At 46.7% G+C, this 16,921-nt stretch overlaps 1 protein-coding gene across 2 annotated transcripts in view; it reads left to right on the top strand.

Annotated features, from left to right (window-relative positions):
* Positions 1–16,921, top strand: part of LOC110087834 (myosin-6) — a 44,917-nt gene that overhangs the window by 13,147 nt on the left and 14,849 nt on the right. For both annotated transcript variants that reach the window (XM_078378334.1, XM_072977056.2), the window contains 15 exons: positions 508–646; positions 1,067–1,185; positions 4,603–4,752; positions 6,504–6,674; positions 8,036–8,345; positions 9,749–9,822; positions 11,157–11,244; positions 11,817–11,934; positions 12,659–12,782; positions 13,003–13,139; positions 13,893–14,019; positions 14,530–14,658; positions 14,955–15,197; positions 15,307–15,483; positions 16,593–16,738. In XM_078378334.1, the coding sequence (XP_078234460.1) occupies positions 508–646; positions 1,067–1,185; positions 4,603–4,752; positions 6,504–6,674; positions 8,036–8,345; positions 9,749–9,822; positions 11,157–11,244; positions 11,817–11,934; positions 12,659–12,782; positions 13,003–13,139; positions 13,893–14,019; positions 14,530–14,658; positions 14,955–15,197; positions 15,307–15,483; positions 16,593–16,738 (2,252 nt within the window). The remainder of the gene's footprint in view (positions 1–507; positions 647–1,066; positions 1,186–4,602; positions 4,753–6,503; positions 6,675–8,035; positions 8,346–9,748; positions 9,823–11,156; positions 11,245–11,816; positions 11,935–12,658; positions 12,783–13,002; positions 13,140–13,892; positions 14,020–14,529; positions 14,659–14,954; positions 15,198–15,306; positions 15,484–16,592; positions 16,739–16,921) is intronic.

Genomic DNA, 16,921 nt, shown 5'->3' with positions numbered 1-16,921 from the left:
AGCGGGATGAGCGCCGCCCCCTAGAGTCAGACACGACTGGACAAAAATTGTCAAGGGGAACCTTTACCTTTACCTTTAATGATAAAGTTACTAGAATTGGCCACTGGAGGGAGCCAGAGACCACATTATATATATGTATAGCGTTCGCTAGAAATATATTTCCACAATGTCATTACCAGAACTGGCCATTTGAGGGAGCCAGAGACCATGTATGTATAGTATTTGCTATTAAAATAGTGTTTGCTATAATCTGAGTTTTCAGCACCGGAGGGGGAGGGTTGAAACTGATACGGGGTCCTGCTTACTGCTTGCAGCTGTTCTATTCTGGTTAAAAGGAAACACAAAACATTATGGTCTAATTATCTTTGGGGGTGGGGGGCTAACTCTGGGGTTGATGTAGCGCCACCTATAGGCTTGGTCCTAACATGGCAGTCCAAGACATCAAGGATACCCATTGGATATTTTTGGTCTCTGATGTTTGCCATGTTCTCCATAATATTCATACAGAGTGCTTTTGACGTTCTGGGTTTCACCCCAGAAGAGAAAGTCGGGGTGTACAAGCTGACCGGCGCCATCATGCACTATGGAAACATGAAGTTCAAGCAAAAGCAAAGAGAGGAACAGGCTGAGCCAGATGGGACCGAAGGTAAGGAAAGGAGGGGGAGACTGTAAGGTGCAGTGGTTAGGTTGGTAGGCTTTGGACCCAAGAAGTCCAGATTCGAGTCCCCTCTGGGCCAAGAAACGGGCTGCGTGACCTTGGCCGACTCACTCTTTCTCAGCCTGGCCTCCATTGCGGGATTATTTGATTACAACAATCCAGCGATGTAGGCCAGGCTGAGAGATAAAGTGAAGAAGACGAGCGAGGTCTACCTTGACTTAATTGGAAGAAAGGGAGGGATATAATAGTAGAAGATGATGATGATGATGATACGGCGTATGGCCAGGACAGAAAGCGAGTTGTCTGTGAAGGAGGGCAGGAGTCACAGGAGAGGGGGTGGGGAACCAAAAATCTTTGAGGGGAAACAACTTCATGGCATCTCCCTGAACTGCTTCCTGCTCTCTCTAGATGCAGACAAATCTGCCTACTTGATGGGTCTCAACTCAGCAGATCTCGTTAAGGGTCTTTGCCACCCACGGGTGAAGGTCGGCAACGAATACGTCACCAAGGGGCAAAATGTCCAACAGGTGAGTCCGTTTGTTTCTACTGGATAGGGATTTAGCCCTCTCCTCGAGAGCAGGGGTCCCTAACCTTGGGTAACCCAGATGTTCTTAGACTGCAAGTCCCAGAAACCACAGCTGGTGCAACTGGCAGTGGAGGCTTCTGGGAGTTGCACCCGGGTTACGCAAGTTTGGGAATCAATGCTGTGAAGAAGAGATGGGTATGAACCGCCGGTTCATTCTCCAGGCAGAATTCTGGGAATTCCATCCCACAACTACATATACTGGCCTTTTGCTCACCTGGACCAAGGCCTAGCCCGGGTCTTGCTTCCTCTTGTTAAAGTACTGAAAAGGAAGCAGCTGCTGTGCTTTCTTGGAAGTCGTAGTTCTGCCGCCCTTTACGCGCTATAGAAAGAGTCTCCCGTTGAACTACAGCACCCAGAAGGCACTGTGGCCGCTTTCTTTTTGGCACCTTGACAAGAAGAAGCAAGGCCAGATCTGGCCCATGCGAGATCTTGGATCTAGGCCCTGCTCCAGGTGAGCCAAATTTAGGTGTCTTAGGTGTTGGTAGGTGTGGCTTTGTGGGTTAAAACTCCCAGAATTCCGCCTTCGGAACTCTTGGAAGAATTCTGCGAGGCGAGGTCAGAAAAAAAAAGCAGAATGGTTCACCCCTAGTAGAAATTTTGTTTTTTTTCTAAATGATCAGTGGGAATTAAATGGTAGGATTCAGGAGCAGGCTACTGAGGCCACGTCCTGGAGCTATGGGTTTCAAGAAGGGTGGGGGATCAGGGTTTCCGGTGCACCTGTCACCCGGCTCCGCTCCTCTCTGCTATGCGCTCAACAGCTGAAACAAATAATATAATACAAACGGCTCATGTCACACAAATAAATACCAATTTACAGCATTGTCTTCTCTGCCAGGGATCAGCCGTGTAGGCAAAATGGGGGTCAAGGTTGTAAAACAAGCCACAGATGCAATCTTAAAATAAGGAATTCCAAAAACAGATAAAAGCTGGGGGTGGGGGTAGCATCAAAGCCTGTTCCTTCAGTGGGGCATAGGTTTGATCCGGGGCCATTCACAGGAATGTAACCACAAAAAGATCACAACCACACAAAAATCCCCAGATCTTGAGGACTGTAGTGCTCAGATTGTGAGGATCGTCGATAAAGCTGGGGGAAGACGCCATTTTCGACAACGGGTCCCAGAATCCCCTTTCGGCCGGTGTGGTTTTTTCGAGGAAATGTGGTGGTTTCTACAGGGCTGAAAAAGATGAAGGTTAAAAGACCTTTTGCTATGATACCCTTTGGTGGAATTGAGGGCTGGGCGGTTTCGGTTTCGGTTTCTTTGTATTTATTTTGGCACAGCCCTTGTTTATAGCAAAGCAGAAAAGCCACAGAACAACTGCCTATATCTTGCAAATACCAGAGATTATTCTGTACCGACACAAAAGTCAGGAGGATCCCAGCACGAAGCTGGCTTCTTATTTTAAACTTCTCTTCTAACATGGATTATTCGGGATGACCTTCATAGCGAGGACATCTCGCATGTCCTTGCCATCGTGAAATGACATTTCCATTTAGCATCTCGTTTCCCCTACTCTGGGACCGATGCTCTGATCAGATGCACCCAGCCTTTCAAATAAAGCCATCCTGCCTCCCCAGTCCAGCAGATGCGCAGTGGTTTAAGTGATGGGCTAGGCGTTGGAAGATCTGGGTTTCAATCATGTCCCGATCATGGGACACATTGGTTGATTGTGAGGGAGTTGGGGAGAAAAGGATCTGAAGTCAACCTGGTTATCGTTGGAAGAAAGCAGGGGACACCAGGAGAGCTAGCTAGTTACATTCCATTTATAATGGGGAAATGGATGTAAAACTCTGTCTGTGCAAATACGCCATTTAAAAAAATCTGTTCCTCAGTGTGTGTTTGTGTGTGTGTCAGACTTTACCCCTAAATTCTTTATTCAGAATTTAGAAAAGCCCACTTTTGGTTCAAGGAAATAAATGAATTCCTACCCCGGCTGATTATTCGTTTTCTCAAAAGCAATCCTTTTATGACTCTACCCAGGTATTAAGATCATCGGGGGAAGCCTGTTGATTTCAATACAGTGGGGTCTTGACTTAAGAACGGCTTGAGTTAAGAACATTTTGACTTAAGAACCGCTCTCATAGGAAAATATTGACTTGACTTACATACTTAGATTTGAGTTAAGAACTGAAAAAAAAAACACGTGGGAGGCAGGGAAAGTGCAAAATTTGAACTTTCAGTTAACTGTTGGCCAGTGAAAAGGGTGCCCGTCTGCTTCCTCACTCCTCCCAGCGTTCAGAGAGTGGATTGGGAGACAGTCTTCGGACTGCCTGGTCCTGTCCTGCCTGGACTGTATTTTCCCTGCCTTCCCTGAACCTTTCTTGACCTAAGAAAAAAAAAGAAATAAAATATCCCCCTCTAGTGGTCGAAGGCAGAATAGCAGCTTCCCATTAGTTTCTATGGACGGAAAAGAGCAGATACGGATCAAATGGTTTTCAATGCATTCCTATGGGAAATGCAGATTTGACCTGCGAACTTTTTGACTTGAGAACCGCCTTCCAATACGGATTAAGTTCTCAAGTCAAGACCCCACTGTATTGCTGTAATGAGTTTTTTTTTAAAAAAATATGATATCTGCCTCATGCTTTTCAAATCTTGTAATCATGTATTATTTAGCTTTTAATTTTGTTTGTTTTAATACTGTAAGCTGCCTTGGATCGTTTAAGGCGGCCCGGAAACATTTTAAATGAATAAACAAATAGTAAATGATCCCGGAAGAACAATGTGGTTCATTAAACCCAAATACAGCTTCATTTCATGTGCCATAAATCGAAGTTTTTATCCTAACTTAGTATGAATTGATGCTTATGAATTGTGGTGCTGGAGGAGACTCTTGAGAATCCCCTGGACTGCAAGGAGAACAAACCTATCCATTCTGAAGGAAATCAAGCCTGAGTGCTCACTGGAAGGACAGATCCTGAAGCTGAAGCTCCAATCCTTTGGCCATCTCATGAGAGGAGAAGACTCCCTGGAAAAAGACCCTGATGTTGGGAAAATGTGAAGGCAAGAGGAGAAGGGGACGACAGAGGATGAGATGGTCGGACAGTGTCTGCGAAGCAACCAACATGAAATTGACACAACTATGGGAAACAGTGGAAGATAGGAGGATAGGCGTGCTCTGGTCCATGGGGTCATGAAGAGTCGGACATGAGTTAATGACTAAACAACAACAAAGTATGGATCAGAAGATCCTTAAAGAAGGCAGCATTAACAGCCCACCCCATAATAACAAGCTCCAGTTTCTAAGAAACCAGAATCTCGTCACCACTAGACCTCTGTGGCCGAGCTACTTTTCTGAGAACAGAACACTCATTCCCCCCCTTTCCTCTTTCCTTCCTGGTCTTCTTGTGTCCTCTCAGGTGTACTATTCTATAGGGGCACTGGCTAAATCCGTGTATGAGAAGATGTTCAGCTGGATGGTGGTCCGAATCAACAACTCTCTGGAGACCAAGCAGCCCCGGCAGTATTTCATCGGCGTCCTGGACATCGCGGGATTTGAAATCTTTGACGTAAGTTGGTTGTAATGGGAAAGGGCAAGATGGGAGCAACCCTCCTGAAAAGCAAACGTCCCTGAGCCAAACTGGATGATACAATCAGGACCTCGCTGAATCAGAAGCTCTTTAAGAGGAAGTGTTTTTATTCTAAGAATAAACAAGGGAAGCTTTCTTCCTTTTCTTGGATAATTGGCTCACTGAGAGATAAGACAGCTTTGTTTTTACCTCTGTGATCCTGAAAGATTTGGGTGACCGGAGGGATAACAATGAAATGAAAGACGCCTCCTCTGAATAGGTGAGGCTGCTTTTGTTTCAGAACTGGTCTTTGGGGGATGAGCACAACATTTTTCTCTTTTAATCAGGCACCCTGTCCTTCTGAAAAAGTTTACATGGCTGGAAAGATAACTTTAAAAGGAGCAAAGTCATTGTCATTTACGATTTGATCCTTGATTCGGCAACCCTATGAATGAAGGACTTCTGAAAGGTCCTACCGCTAACAGCCCTGCTCAGATCTTGTATGCGGAAGGGTGGTGGCTTCCTTCATTGGCTCAATCCATCTTACAGTTAGTCTTCCTCTTTCCCCACCATTGTTGTCATTTCTAGGGAAGGGTGCTTGATTTAATTCTCAATTTACGCTGAACTGCCACAACAAGCCAGTTCAAGAGCTTTCAAAATGCATTTCCCTGCAGACCTAAACGAAGCAAAGCAAAGGGTCACTTTAAGGGAATTCCTACAAAAACTAGCAGTCTCTGACAGAGTTTCCTGTGCAAAAAACTAGTGTCAGATTTTGCAAAGGGCAAAACACAGACACACACACACACACACACACACACACACACACACACACACACACACACACACACACACACACACACACACACACACACACACACACACAAATCCAGCTTCCTGCGATCTCCTGAGGTCTTCACCCAAATGGTTTCGACCAAAATTAGCACCATTTATTAGGTTTCATCTCTTAGTCCCTACACCTTACAAAAACATTTCAACAATTTAGTTTCCAAATACCGCAAGGTGGTAGTCCCCCTCTATTCAGCACTGGTTAGGCCTCACCTTGACCAGAACTGGACACCCCACTTCAAGAAGGATGCTGACCATTCTAGAGCAAGTCCAGAGGAGGGCGACAAGGAGGATCAGAGGGGCTGGAAACCAAGCCCTAGGAGAAAAGATTGAAAGAACCGGGCCTGTTAAGCCTTGAGAAAAGAAGACCGAGGGGTAATATGATAGCACTTTTCAAATATTTGAAGGCTGTCATACAGAGGAGAGGCAAGATCTGTTCTCGATCATCCCAGAGTGCAGGACACGCCACCATGGGCTCGAGTTAAAGGAAGACAGATTCCAGTTGAATATCAGGAAAAACTTCCTAACTGTTAGAGCAGCACGACAGTGGAACCAGTTTCCTTGGGAGGTGGTGAATGCTCCAACACTGGAGGCATTCAGGAAAAACTTAGATAAGCACCTGGCGGATATCCCTTGATTTGTATTCCTGCCTTGAGCAGGGGGTTGGACGTGATGGCCTCGTAGGCTCCTTCCAACATCCTTTTTCTATGATTCTAGAATGGGGAGAACACAAAGACACACAAAAAATGTGGAAGGAGATCATGAAATGATTGTGTATAGCTCATTTAGGACTTTTGGGGGGGGGCACATTAGGAAGGCCAGATCCTGTCCTAGGGAGCTTATTTCTGACCAGGAAGCCCACGGCTTATGGGGGTTTGTTTGTTTTTTAATCTTTTCTTCCTCAGTTCAACAGCTTTGAGCAGCTCTGCATCAACTTCACCAACGAGAAGCTGCAGCAGTTCTTCAACCACCACATGTTCGTCCTGGAGCAGGAAGAGTACAAGAAGGAAGGCATCGAGTGGGTGTTCATTGACTTTGGGATGGACCTGCAGGCCTGCATCGACCTCATCGAGAAGGTACGGGGGTCAATGAGTAATGGGAAGGTCAAGCTCGGTTGCACAAGGCGGTGCGAGGACAGTTGACGGGGTCAAGGTGCCCATTCATGTGGTGGACTCGATGTTCTCACTTCCTTCATCTAATGTGCAATATCTCACAATCCCCACAAGCAACCAAGTCTGTGTATAGAGTAGGACCTCGTTATCCACAGGACCAGTATCCACTGATTCACTTATCCGCAGTCTGAAAATATTAAAAATATTGAAAGAAAAAAACCCCAAAAGATAAATTTCTACCAATAAAGTGACCAGAACTGGTCCCTAGAGGGAGAGAGAGAGACTATGCTAAATATAGTGTTTGTTATTTATATAATAGTTTTGCTAGAATCTGTATTTTTCAACATCTCCAGAAGGGCTTGGAACCCACCCCCCACAGATATGGGGGTCCCTATATCTTAAAACAACCCACCAAACCAGACTTCTATGCTGCAAAAATGCTGTTGAGTTTTCCGTGTAGATAAATCAGATAACATTTCTATACAGTATATTTGCAAAAGCGTGGATAATTTATCTTGTTACTGTTACTCATGGAGATAGGCAAAGAGCTAAGAACGGTACCAAACCCTTGCCTGCTGCTGAAATCCCTCCTAGACTTCTGAGAAGTGGTCTTGAGGGCTAGAAACTTGATTTTGAGAAGAAAGCCTGAGATGTGTTTCTCTGAGCGCTGAACCAGTGCTAATTACTACCCAGTAGTAGTTACTGGGTTTTCTCAGGACTGCTACATAACGGATCGGGTCCATGCTATCTCATGGATGGCATCTCCCTTCACAAGCCTGCTTCGGTGTCCAGATCATCAGGGGAAGTCTTTCTGTCAGTCCCATCATACTCACAGGTGTGTTTGGTAGGGACACAGGAGAGAGGGCCTTCTCTGTGGCTGCTCCCAGACTTTGGAACTCCCTCCCACTGGAAGCCAGCCTGGCCCCATCTTGGCTGTCCTTCCACAAGCAGGCAAAGACCATTCTCTTCAGGCAAGCTTTACCTCAGTGACCGGCTACCTGAGTGGGCTTTTTAATTAGATTGTTGTGTCTTACTGCTTTGGATGAGTTTTTGGTGTTGCTTTTGTTTACTGTTTTTTTTTTAGTGTGCCCTTTGTTTGATCCCTTTTAGTTATTTGTATACTTACTGACTTTTAGCTTTAAATATTATCTTTTAATGATGAGAGCCACCTTGGGTCCTTTTCTAGGAGAAAGACGGGGTTAAAAAAAAACACATTTTAAATAAATAAAATAATTAATGGACACCGCTATGGAGACAAAGTGACCATCCGTGAATGACCCTGTCATTCCACCTTGCCTCGTGATTTTTTTCCTTCCTTTGACCAGCCGCTGGGCATCATGTCCATCTTGGAGGAAGAATGCATGTTCCCGAAAGCGACGGACATGACCTTCAAGGCCAAGCTGTATGACAACCACCTGGGAAAATCCAATAATTTTGGAAAGCCCCGGAATGTGAAGGGCAAGCCGGAGGCCCACTTTTCCCTGATTCATTACGCCGGCACGGTGGACTACAACATTATAGGCTGGCTGGAGAAGAACAAGGATCCTCTCAACGAGACCGTGGTGGGCTTGTACCAGAAATCGTCCCTCAAGCTTCTGGCTACGCTTTTCTCCAGCTATTCCGGCACCGAGGCTGGTGAGAGAGTGGGCGGGAAGGCAGAGGAAATGAGGACCTGGAGAATGTCATGAGCGGATGAAGGAAGGATGGAAAGAGGACGTAGAGCGGATGAAGGCGGGATGTGTAGGGCGAAGGGCAGATAGAAGATGGACGGAAACTCAGGGGTGGGCATGTAGGATGAAGGCAAATGAAGAATGAGTATGTGGGATGAAGGACAGACGAGAGACGGACGTGTAGGATGAAAGACAGGTGAAGGGTAGACAATGAAGGGCAGATGAAGGAGAGATGAACGGCGATGCTAAAGAATAGATATGTAGGATGAAAGCATGCGAAGGATGCATGTGTAGGATAAACGGCCATGACGGAGTGGAGGAAATGTGAACAAAGGACAGACATGGTAGGATGAAGGGCAGATGAAGAATTCATGTATCAGATGAAGGATGGATTGATGGCGAGGGCAATCGTGCAATGGATTGTAGGATGAACGTCCGTGAAGGGTGGATGTGAGTCGGATAAAAGGCTGATACAGAGTGGAGGGTGATGAAGGGTGAAGGAAGGATGGAAATGTAAGATGAAGGATGAAGAGATAGTGAGAGGTGGGGGGTTAAAATAAGTGCAGGTACTGGATGAATCTGGTAATAGGTCGCAACTAGAGTAGAGAAGACTCCCTAGAAAAGGCCCTGATGTTGTGAAAGAGTGAAGGCAAGAGGAGAAGGGGACGACAGAGGACGAGATGGTTGGGCAGGGTCACCGAAGTGACCAACAGGAATTTGACCCGACTCCGGGAGGCAGTGGAAGACAGGAGGGCCTGGCGTGCTCTGGTCCATGGGGTGACAAAGAGTTGGACACAGCTAAACAACAACAACAAAGAGTAGACTCATTGAATCACCAGGGAATTGGTGAGTCATCTGCTCAGGAAGTCCCATGATTCAATGGGTCTGCTCTAGCTGCAACATCCTACCAGATTTCAGACGATGGATGGATGTGAAAAGGGTGAACAGAGCGCCATCCGGGGTGGATGGACGATGAGGCCTGAATGGATGGAGACGTGGATGGAGAATGAGAGAGGAAGGAAAGATCGTGAAGGGAGGATGAGCAGAAAACGAAGGATGGATGGAGGGTGGAGAACATATGAGGGGTGAATAGAGGCGTCGATGGCAAGCAAGGGAGGGAGAGAAGAATAAAGAATGAGATGGATGGAGATGAAAGAAGGGATGAATGGAAACAAAACGATGGATAGAGGATGAGGGAAAATAGATAGATTGTGAGGGATGGAGAATGGCTGACGGAGGGGTGAAAGAGAGGGCAGGTCACGTTCCTGGACTGGGAAAGGTTTGTGTCGCTGAAGGTATTCGGCCTTGGTGTGTCTCCAAAGTCATGCTGAGCAGCTGACCCGACTTCCGTGTCTTCTCTGTTCCCAGGTGGAGACGGAGGCAAGGGGAAAGGATCCAAGAAGAAAGGGTCGTCATTCCAAACGGTTTCTGCACTACATCGGGTAGGATGGCTTAAGATCTATGAGCGCTAGAGGGAGCTTCCAGGATTGCTTTTCCCTGGGAAGCCACGGGGAATCGGGGTGGGGGTGGGTGGCCAGGTGAACACCAGAGGACCCTGGTGTTCTTGGACTGCAACACCCAAGAAACCCAGCCACCAGAGCTGGTGGCAAAGGCTGCTGGGAAGTGTAGTCCAAGAATACCCCAGGTGGGGGAACCACCGCTGTCGGCAATACCCACGGGTCCATAAATCTGTTCTTGGGATACCCTGGGAGTCACTTGGAGGAGAAAGAGATGGAAACGCAACAGCACCATCCAGAGCAGAGGCTCCTGCTTGCTTGTCGGGTTCATTCATTTATAGGCCACTTTTCTCCCATAATCGGAACCCGAGGCAGCTTCAGCCTATGCGGGATAGATTTATGCTTTGGATCACAATTTAGGTGTACTCCAGCATTGATCCTTGAACTTGGTCTTGTAGCTAGGCAGGCATTTACACAGTTAAAGTGGCACCTGTTCCTGAAGGTGTCGGATTTGGCTACAGTGGCCCACCCCTTATTTCCACCTTGACTGGACTGCTGCAAGGTGCTTTACCTGGGGCTGCCCTTGAAGTGTGTTTCCAAAACTTCAGCTGGTCCAAAACAGGGCAGCCAGGTTCGACTTTTCCAGAATGTTCTGGTCTCTTCTGCCCCCTTCTGCCAAATCGATAATCTATAATAATGTAGAACGATCTATGATCAACTTAGTATTGGCGAGCTGGAACAAACCCTCTGGATCATCAAGTACAGGGCTTGGTAGTAGCCAGTAGAGTGGTCTTAACTGACCAGATAGGCGGGATATAAAATAAATAAATAAATAAATAAATAAATAAATAAATAAATAAATAAATAAATAAATAAATAAATAAATAAATAAATAAATAAATAAGCAAGCAAGCAAGCAAGCAAGCAAGCAAGCAAGCAAGCAAACAAACAAACAAACAAACAAACAAACAAACAAACAAACAATAAATAAATAAATAAATAAATAAATAAATAAATAAATAAGGGCTTGTGAAGGAGACCCCGGCGTGGGGGTGGGGGTGGGGATTTGAACTCATAACCTCCAGGTCCACAGCCAGATGGCTAAACCACCAAGCTACAGGATACCTCTAGACCTCCGCGTGCTCTGTGTTCAGAGACAAGACCCCTTCCTCTAATCATCAGAGCTCACATTTAAGGTGCAAGGGGCACTCTCCTCTTCCACCCACCCCAAATTCCTGGTGATAGCTCAAGGGAGAGAAGCCAATGCAACGAGACCGATCCTTCCCCTCGTGCCTCACTTTCCCCCCTGTCTCTCGCAGGAGAACCTGAACAAGCTGATGGCCAATCTCAAGACCACCCACCCTCATTTTGTGCGGTGCATCATTCCCAACGAAAGGAAAGCCCCAGGTAACCAAGCGGGGCGGGTGTGGAGTTGGGGGTGGGAGGCTAGGTGGGAGAGTCCAGTGATGCAATTTTAGAGAGCTGGGGGGAGTAGAGGGAGGGGTCTCCTTTGGTTGATCTGCTGCTTCATCGCCAGCAAGGTCATCATCATCATCATCATCTACTGGTTCCCCACCCCACTCCCGGTTTTCCTCCCTTGTTGACTAAATGCCAGTAAAGACGGGGATTATGATTTTTGATCCTCACGATGGCTGTCATGAGTATTCTCTCGCCCAGAGGAAGGGCAGGTGGGCGCTGGCCCTACCGTTGGGCAACGGGTCCCAGGATTCAGACCTTGCAGGGCAGCTGTCACCTGGTTGCTCCTCTGGAGCCCCCCCCCCTGGTCCTTTCTTCTCTCTTGAGGAGCAGAGCATGGTGTGCCATACAGCCTCTTCCACTAAAAGATTTTATTCCCCTAAGTTTCAACAGGCGACCCAGCGTGGTGCGTAAACGAAGGGGTGTGTCATTTAACAAGAGTGGTGGACGGGCCTTTCTAGATCGTTGGGAGCTCACCCCCTCTCCCCATTTTCTTCTTCTAGGTGTGATGGACAACCCCTTGGTCATGCACCAGCTACGGTGCAATGGGGTTCTGGAAGGAATCCGGATCTGCCGGAAAGGATTCCCCAACCGGATCCTTTATGGGGACTTCAGACAAAGGTGAGGCTGCCCCTTGCCATGAAAAAAGGTGGTTTGGTTCCCCCCCTCCCCTAAATCCTTCTACTACTTTCCGTCTGTCCCAATGGCTCCCAAACAGGGTGGATATTTTTTAAAAAATCAATGGTTTTTAAATGGTCAAATTGATTGAAATTGTGATTTAAAAAATTTTTTTTTAAAAAAAAAAAGATTTTTTTTAAAATGTAAATCATTTAAAAAAAATTTAAATAATTTTTTTAAAAAAATAATTTAAATCATGATTTAATGTAAACCAAATCCACCCCATCCCGAAGCCTTTCTCAGCTGTACTTCTGTGACTTGTGATGTTGTTTTAGGTACAAATGAGAAACGGATGCCCACCTTTGGTTAAAGTGTGGAGAATAATGACATGATAGGGCAGTGGAGGGACCTCCTGCAGTACCTGAAGTACAAGCCAAGCTTTTATTGGGAGGGGGACCTAAACCAGTTTTCTATTCAATCTGATGGATTTCTAAAAAGTTTTGAAGAAGCAAGAAGACTTGGTTTCCAGGATGACGGTGTTCTGATTAAAGTGGCCCCTGTGTGTTTACTTCTGTGCCCCTATAAAACACACATTTTTTTATTTTTATTATTTTTTTTTGTGAAAAGTAAGTTTTCTGATTTAATAGACTTTGCATGGGACGCCAGAAAAAAAAAATCTTACGATGTTTGCAATGGAAGCTGACGAAATCTATCCCTTTTCGACTAGGTACCGCATCTTGAATCCAGCTTCCATCCCCGAGGGCCAATTTATTGACAGCCGGAAGGGAGCCGAGAAGCTTCTGGGTTCACTGGACATCGACCACAACCAGTACAAATTCGGGCACACCAAGGTGACCTGAACAGGGACTATGATCTCTGGAAATGCTTAGATATGCAATTTTCTTGGACTGCAACTCCCAGAATCCCCCAGCTTACTGACCAAGGAGTTGTAGTTCTAAGAAGCAACTTTTTCCAAGCTCTCCTTTAAAAATTTTGTGGGAGTGTATGAAAAATCAGGATGCAACCATGTCTGCATGTTTTTTTTTAAATCTTTCTCTCCCACTCCACCAGGTTTTTTTCAAGGCTGGCTTGCTGGGCCAGTTGGAAGAAATGCGTGATGAGCGTCTCGCCCGCATCATCACGCGTATCCAAGCGCGAGCCCGGGGTCAGCTCATGCGCATTGAGTTTAAGAAGATTCTAGAGCGCAGGTGAGGCCCAGGAGAAGGCTGTGGGCAAGGAGAGGGTGGGATCAGGAGAGGAGAAAATTATTTTTGGTGGTTGTGGATGGGTGAGATACACGATAAGAAAGAGTTGTCGACAAACTACTGGCAGTTCATTCTTTTCTTAGACAAACCACTGGTTAAAACCTCCCAATGTTCAGCTGATGTTCCATCAATAAAAGCATAAAATAGAAGATAGCTCTGGACACCGCTTTAAGAAGGACACCAACAAACAGGGATAAGTTCAGAGGGGGACACCAAGGATGGTCAGGGGACTGGAAATCAAGCGGTGTGAGGGGAGAGAGGAGAGCACTTTTCCAGATACTTGAAAGATAGTCATACAGAAGAGGGGAGGGATCTGTTCTGGATTATCCCCCGAGCACAGGGCATGTCATAATGGACTCAGGCTACAGGAAGCCAGATTTAGGCTGAATATCAGGGAAAACATCTCAACTGTTAGAGCAGTATGAAGATGGAACCATTGATTTCGGGAGGTGGTGAGCCCTCCGATGCTGGAGGCCTTCAAGAGAACATTGGACAACTACCTGTCCGATCTGCTTCGATTTGGATTCCTGCCTTCAGGTCCCTCCCAACTCTATGATTTGATAGCTTCTTTATCCTGGAGATCTCTGTGTGGTTTCTGAATGAGGCAGCCCTCAGAGTCTGGGACAGGAGAGAGTATGAAACAAATTTTCTGAAGACGTCCGTTGCCTTCCTTCATCTCTCTCTCTTCTCCCCCAGGGACGCCCTGCTTGTGATTCAGTGGAACATCCGTGCTTTCATGGGGGTTAAGAACTGGCCTTGGATGAAGCTGTTCTTCAAGATCAAGCCTCTGCTCAAAAGCGCCGAGACGGAGAAGGAGATGCAGGTGACGTCCGGAAGCGAGGGCTAAAACAGAAAGACCGAGAAACCCAGCCAGGGAATTTCAGCAGCTTTTTTTTTTTCAGTAGCCCAGAAGCTACAGTACTTGCATGGGTTTTGCAGCCCAGAAATCCATGGCCCTTGAGTTTACACCCGAGTAGAAAAGGACTGGATTGAGCTCTTTGTGCATGCTGGGTAGGGGGAAAGGTCCAAGGAGGGACATGTGGGTCCTCAGCATGTAACCACCGCCACCTCACCCCAGATTATTCCTGCACCAGAATTTGAGCCTACCGCTGTCTTCAAAAGGGATTCCCCGCTTGGGTTGGCTGGTTGGTCGGTCAGGTGAAAAGTTTCGTATTCTTTCCCAGCGCTGTCCTATGCAGGAGACCTTTAAATATGCACTGCAGACCTTCAGCCTGGAAGGAAGGAATACGCCAATCCATGGCGTGGCCATTTAAAAACGCCACTGGATTCAAAGTCCAACAGGCCTGATCATCTTGTTCGTATCCCTCTGCAGAACATGAAGGAAGAATTTGAGAGGCTGAAAGAAGCGCTGGAAAAATCAGAAACACGGAGGAAAGAGCTGGAGGAGAAGATGGTGTCCCTCCTTCAGGAGAAAAACGACCTGCAGTTACAAGTTCAGGCTGTGAGTATATTCCTACTCCTGTCTGCCCCTTTATTTCTCCTCTGAGCTTCAGAAGGTTACTTTTTTTCAGATTACAACTCCCAAAACTCGTTCTTATTCACTGCACGAAGGTCCACACAGATGCTCCCTGTTTGTTGACACCTTTCACAAGTCCTTTTTGGGACGCTGTGGCTGGGGATGATGGGAGCTGATAGCCTGAGCCCCTGGAGGGTGCCAAATTGGAGGCGGGGTGAAGTTCTCTCTCTCTCTCCTTTCCTCTTCACTTTCCTCTTCTTGTGCTTCCTCCCCCCCTCCAGGAACAAGATAACTTGAACGACGCCGAGGAACGTTGCGACCAGCTGATCAAGAACAAAATCCAGCTGGAGGCCAAAGTGAAGGAGCTGACGGAACGGATCGAGGATGAGGAGGAGATGAATGCCGAGCTGACCGCCAAGAAGCGGAAGCTGGAGGACGAGTGCTCGGAGCTGAAGAAGGATATCGACGATCTGGAGCTGACCCTGGCCAAGGTGGAGAAGGAGAAGCACGCTACGGAGAACAAGGTGGGTGCAGGAGAAGCAGAGACTCTTCAGAAGGTGGTTTCTCGGAGAGAGGCAGAGCCGGCGCAGGTTGAGAGTTTGTGTTCCATCTTGGGACTTGATCTTCCACCAGGTGAAGAATCTCACAGAGGAGATGGCTGCTCTGGATGAGACCATCGCCAAGTTGACCAAGGAGAAGAAATCCTTGCAGGAAGCTCATCAGCAGGCTCTGGATGACCTTCAGGTGGAAGAAGACAAGGTCAACACCCTCACCAAGGCCAAACTGAAGCTGGAACAGCAGGCGGATGATGTGAGTCCAATACCACAAGAAAAAAAAGTGGGGTTCTCCTAGACATGGACCCATGGAGTTGCTTTATATTGAGTCACATCCCTTGAGTTTGTCGAAGGACACCGTGTTTATTGTTGGGCACTTATAATGATCAATAACATAGTATTGCATCTTGCGATGGGTCTCCCACCCCGAAGGGTGAGTTCCATGGGGGGTTTTTCACTTTAAGGTTGGATCTGGTCCTCAGCTAAGGAAATCAAGTTGCTGTCTTGAATGCTAGAGATACTGGTTCTACCTTAGAAGAGGCAGCTGTGTTACTTTGTGCAAGCATATCAGGCAAAATTCAAGAAACGAAAACAAAAATGAAACGGAAACGAAAGACAAAAACAGGCGCCATCTTAAACGTGGACGTGTCCACTTCACGAAAGCTCACGTTAAAATATAATCATTCATTTTTAAGGTGCCAGATATTTTTGTCTTTTTTGTTTCATTTTGTTTTCTTTCTTTAGATTTTGCCTGAGATTCTTTCTTGATTTATCCTCATGGGAGGGAAATGAGCAACCTCTGAATTATTCCCCCTTGCTCTGAAAGACTCTCTCCTTAAAAGGACCCAAGGCGGCTAACATCGTTAAAAAGACAATGTTTAAGTGCTAAGAGCAGTATGTTAAAAAAAATCTTTTTAAATTAAACAAGTATGACATCAAAAATAGTAATCAAAATCAATAGTAAAAACACATTTTAAAAGCAACAGAGCACAACAGCCCGTTCAAAACCCAACTCAGACAGATAGTTACTAAGGAGAAACCTGTCTGAAGGGAAAGAAGGTCTTTTGCCTGCTTGTGGAAGGACAGCAAAGATGGAGACAGGCTGGCCTCCAGTGGCAGGGAGTTTCAAAGTCTGGGAGCAGCCGCAGAGAAGGCCCCTTCTCCTGTGTCCCCATCAGACACACCTCTGAAGTTGGTGGGACCAAGCAAAAGGACGCCCTGATGATCTTAATGCCCGGGCAGGCTCATAGAGGTCTTTTATGTCCCTTCTGAATACCATGTTCTGCAGCCCAAAGCTTTAAGGCATTGCTTGTTCATGACAGCTGCTTCTCAATTTTCTTCCTTCTTCCGATTCTACCCCACCAGTTGGAAGGCTCCCTGGAACAGGAGAGGAAGATCCGGATGGATCTGGAGCGGGCCAAGAGGAAGCTCGAGGGGGATTTGAAGCTGATGCAGGAGAACATCATGGATTTGGAGAACGACAAGCAACAACTGGAAGAGAAACTCAAAAAGTAGGAGAGCCACGTCTTCTCCGCACGGTTTGGAGAGCGGTCCGCGTTTCAGGACTGGGGTGGAGAGACAGTGGAGGAAGCTAAAGATGGGATGAGGAGGGGCGGCCGCCTGATGCCTCCACTGCGGCAGAAAGGAGGTGACCGGAGTTGGCCTATCAGGCTGTTGGGCCAGGCTTTGCCGTC

The sequence above is a fragment of the Pogona vitticeps genome, chromosome 6, assembly GCF_051106095.1.
Source record: "Pogona vitticeps strain Pit_001003342236 chromosome 6, PviZW2.1, whole genome shotgun sequence".
In the NCBI taxonomy this organism is placed as follows: Eukaryota; Metazoa; Chordata; class Lepidosauria; order Squamata; family Agamidae; genus Pogona; species Pogona vitticeps.
This window is presented reverse-complemented; position numbering and strand designations above follow the sequence as displayed.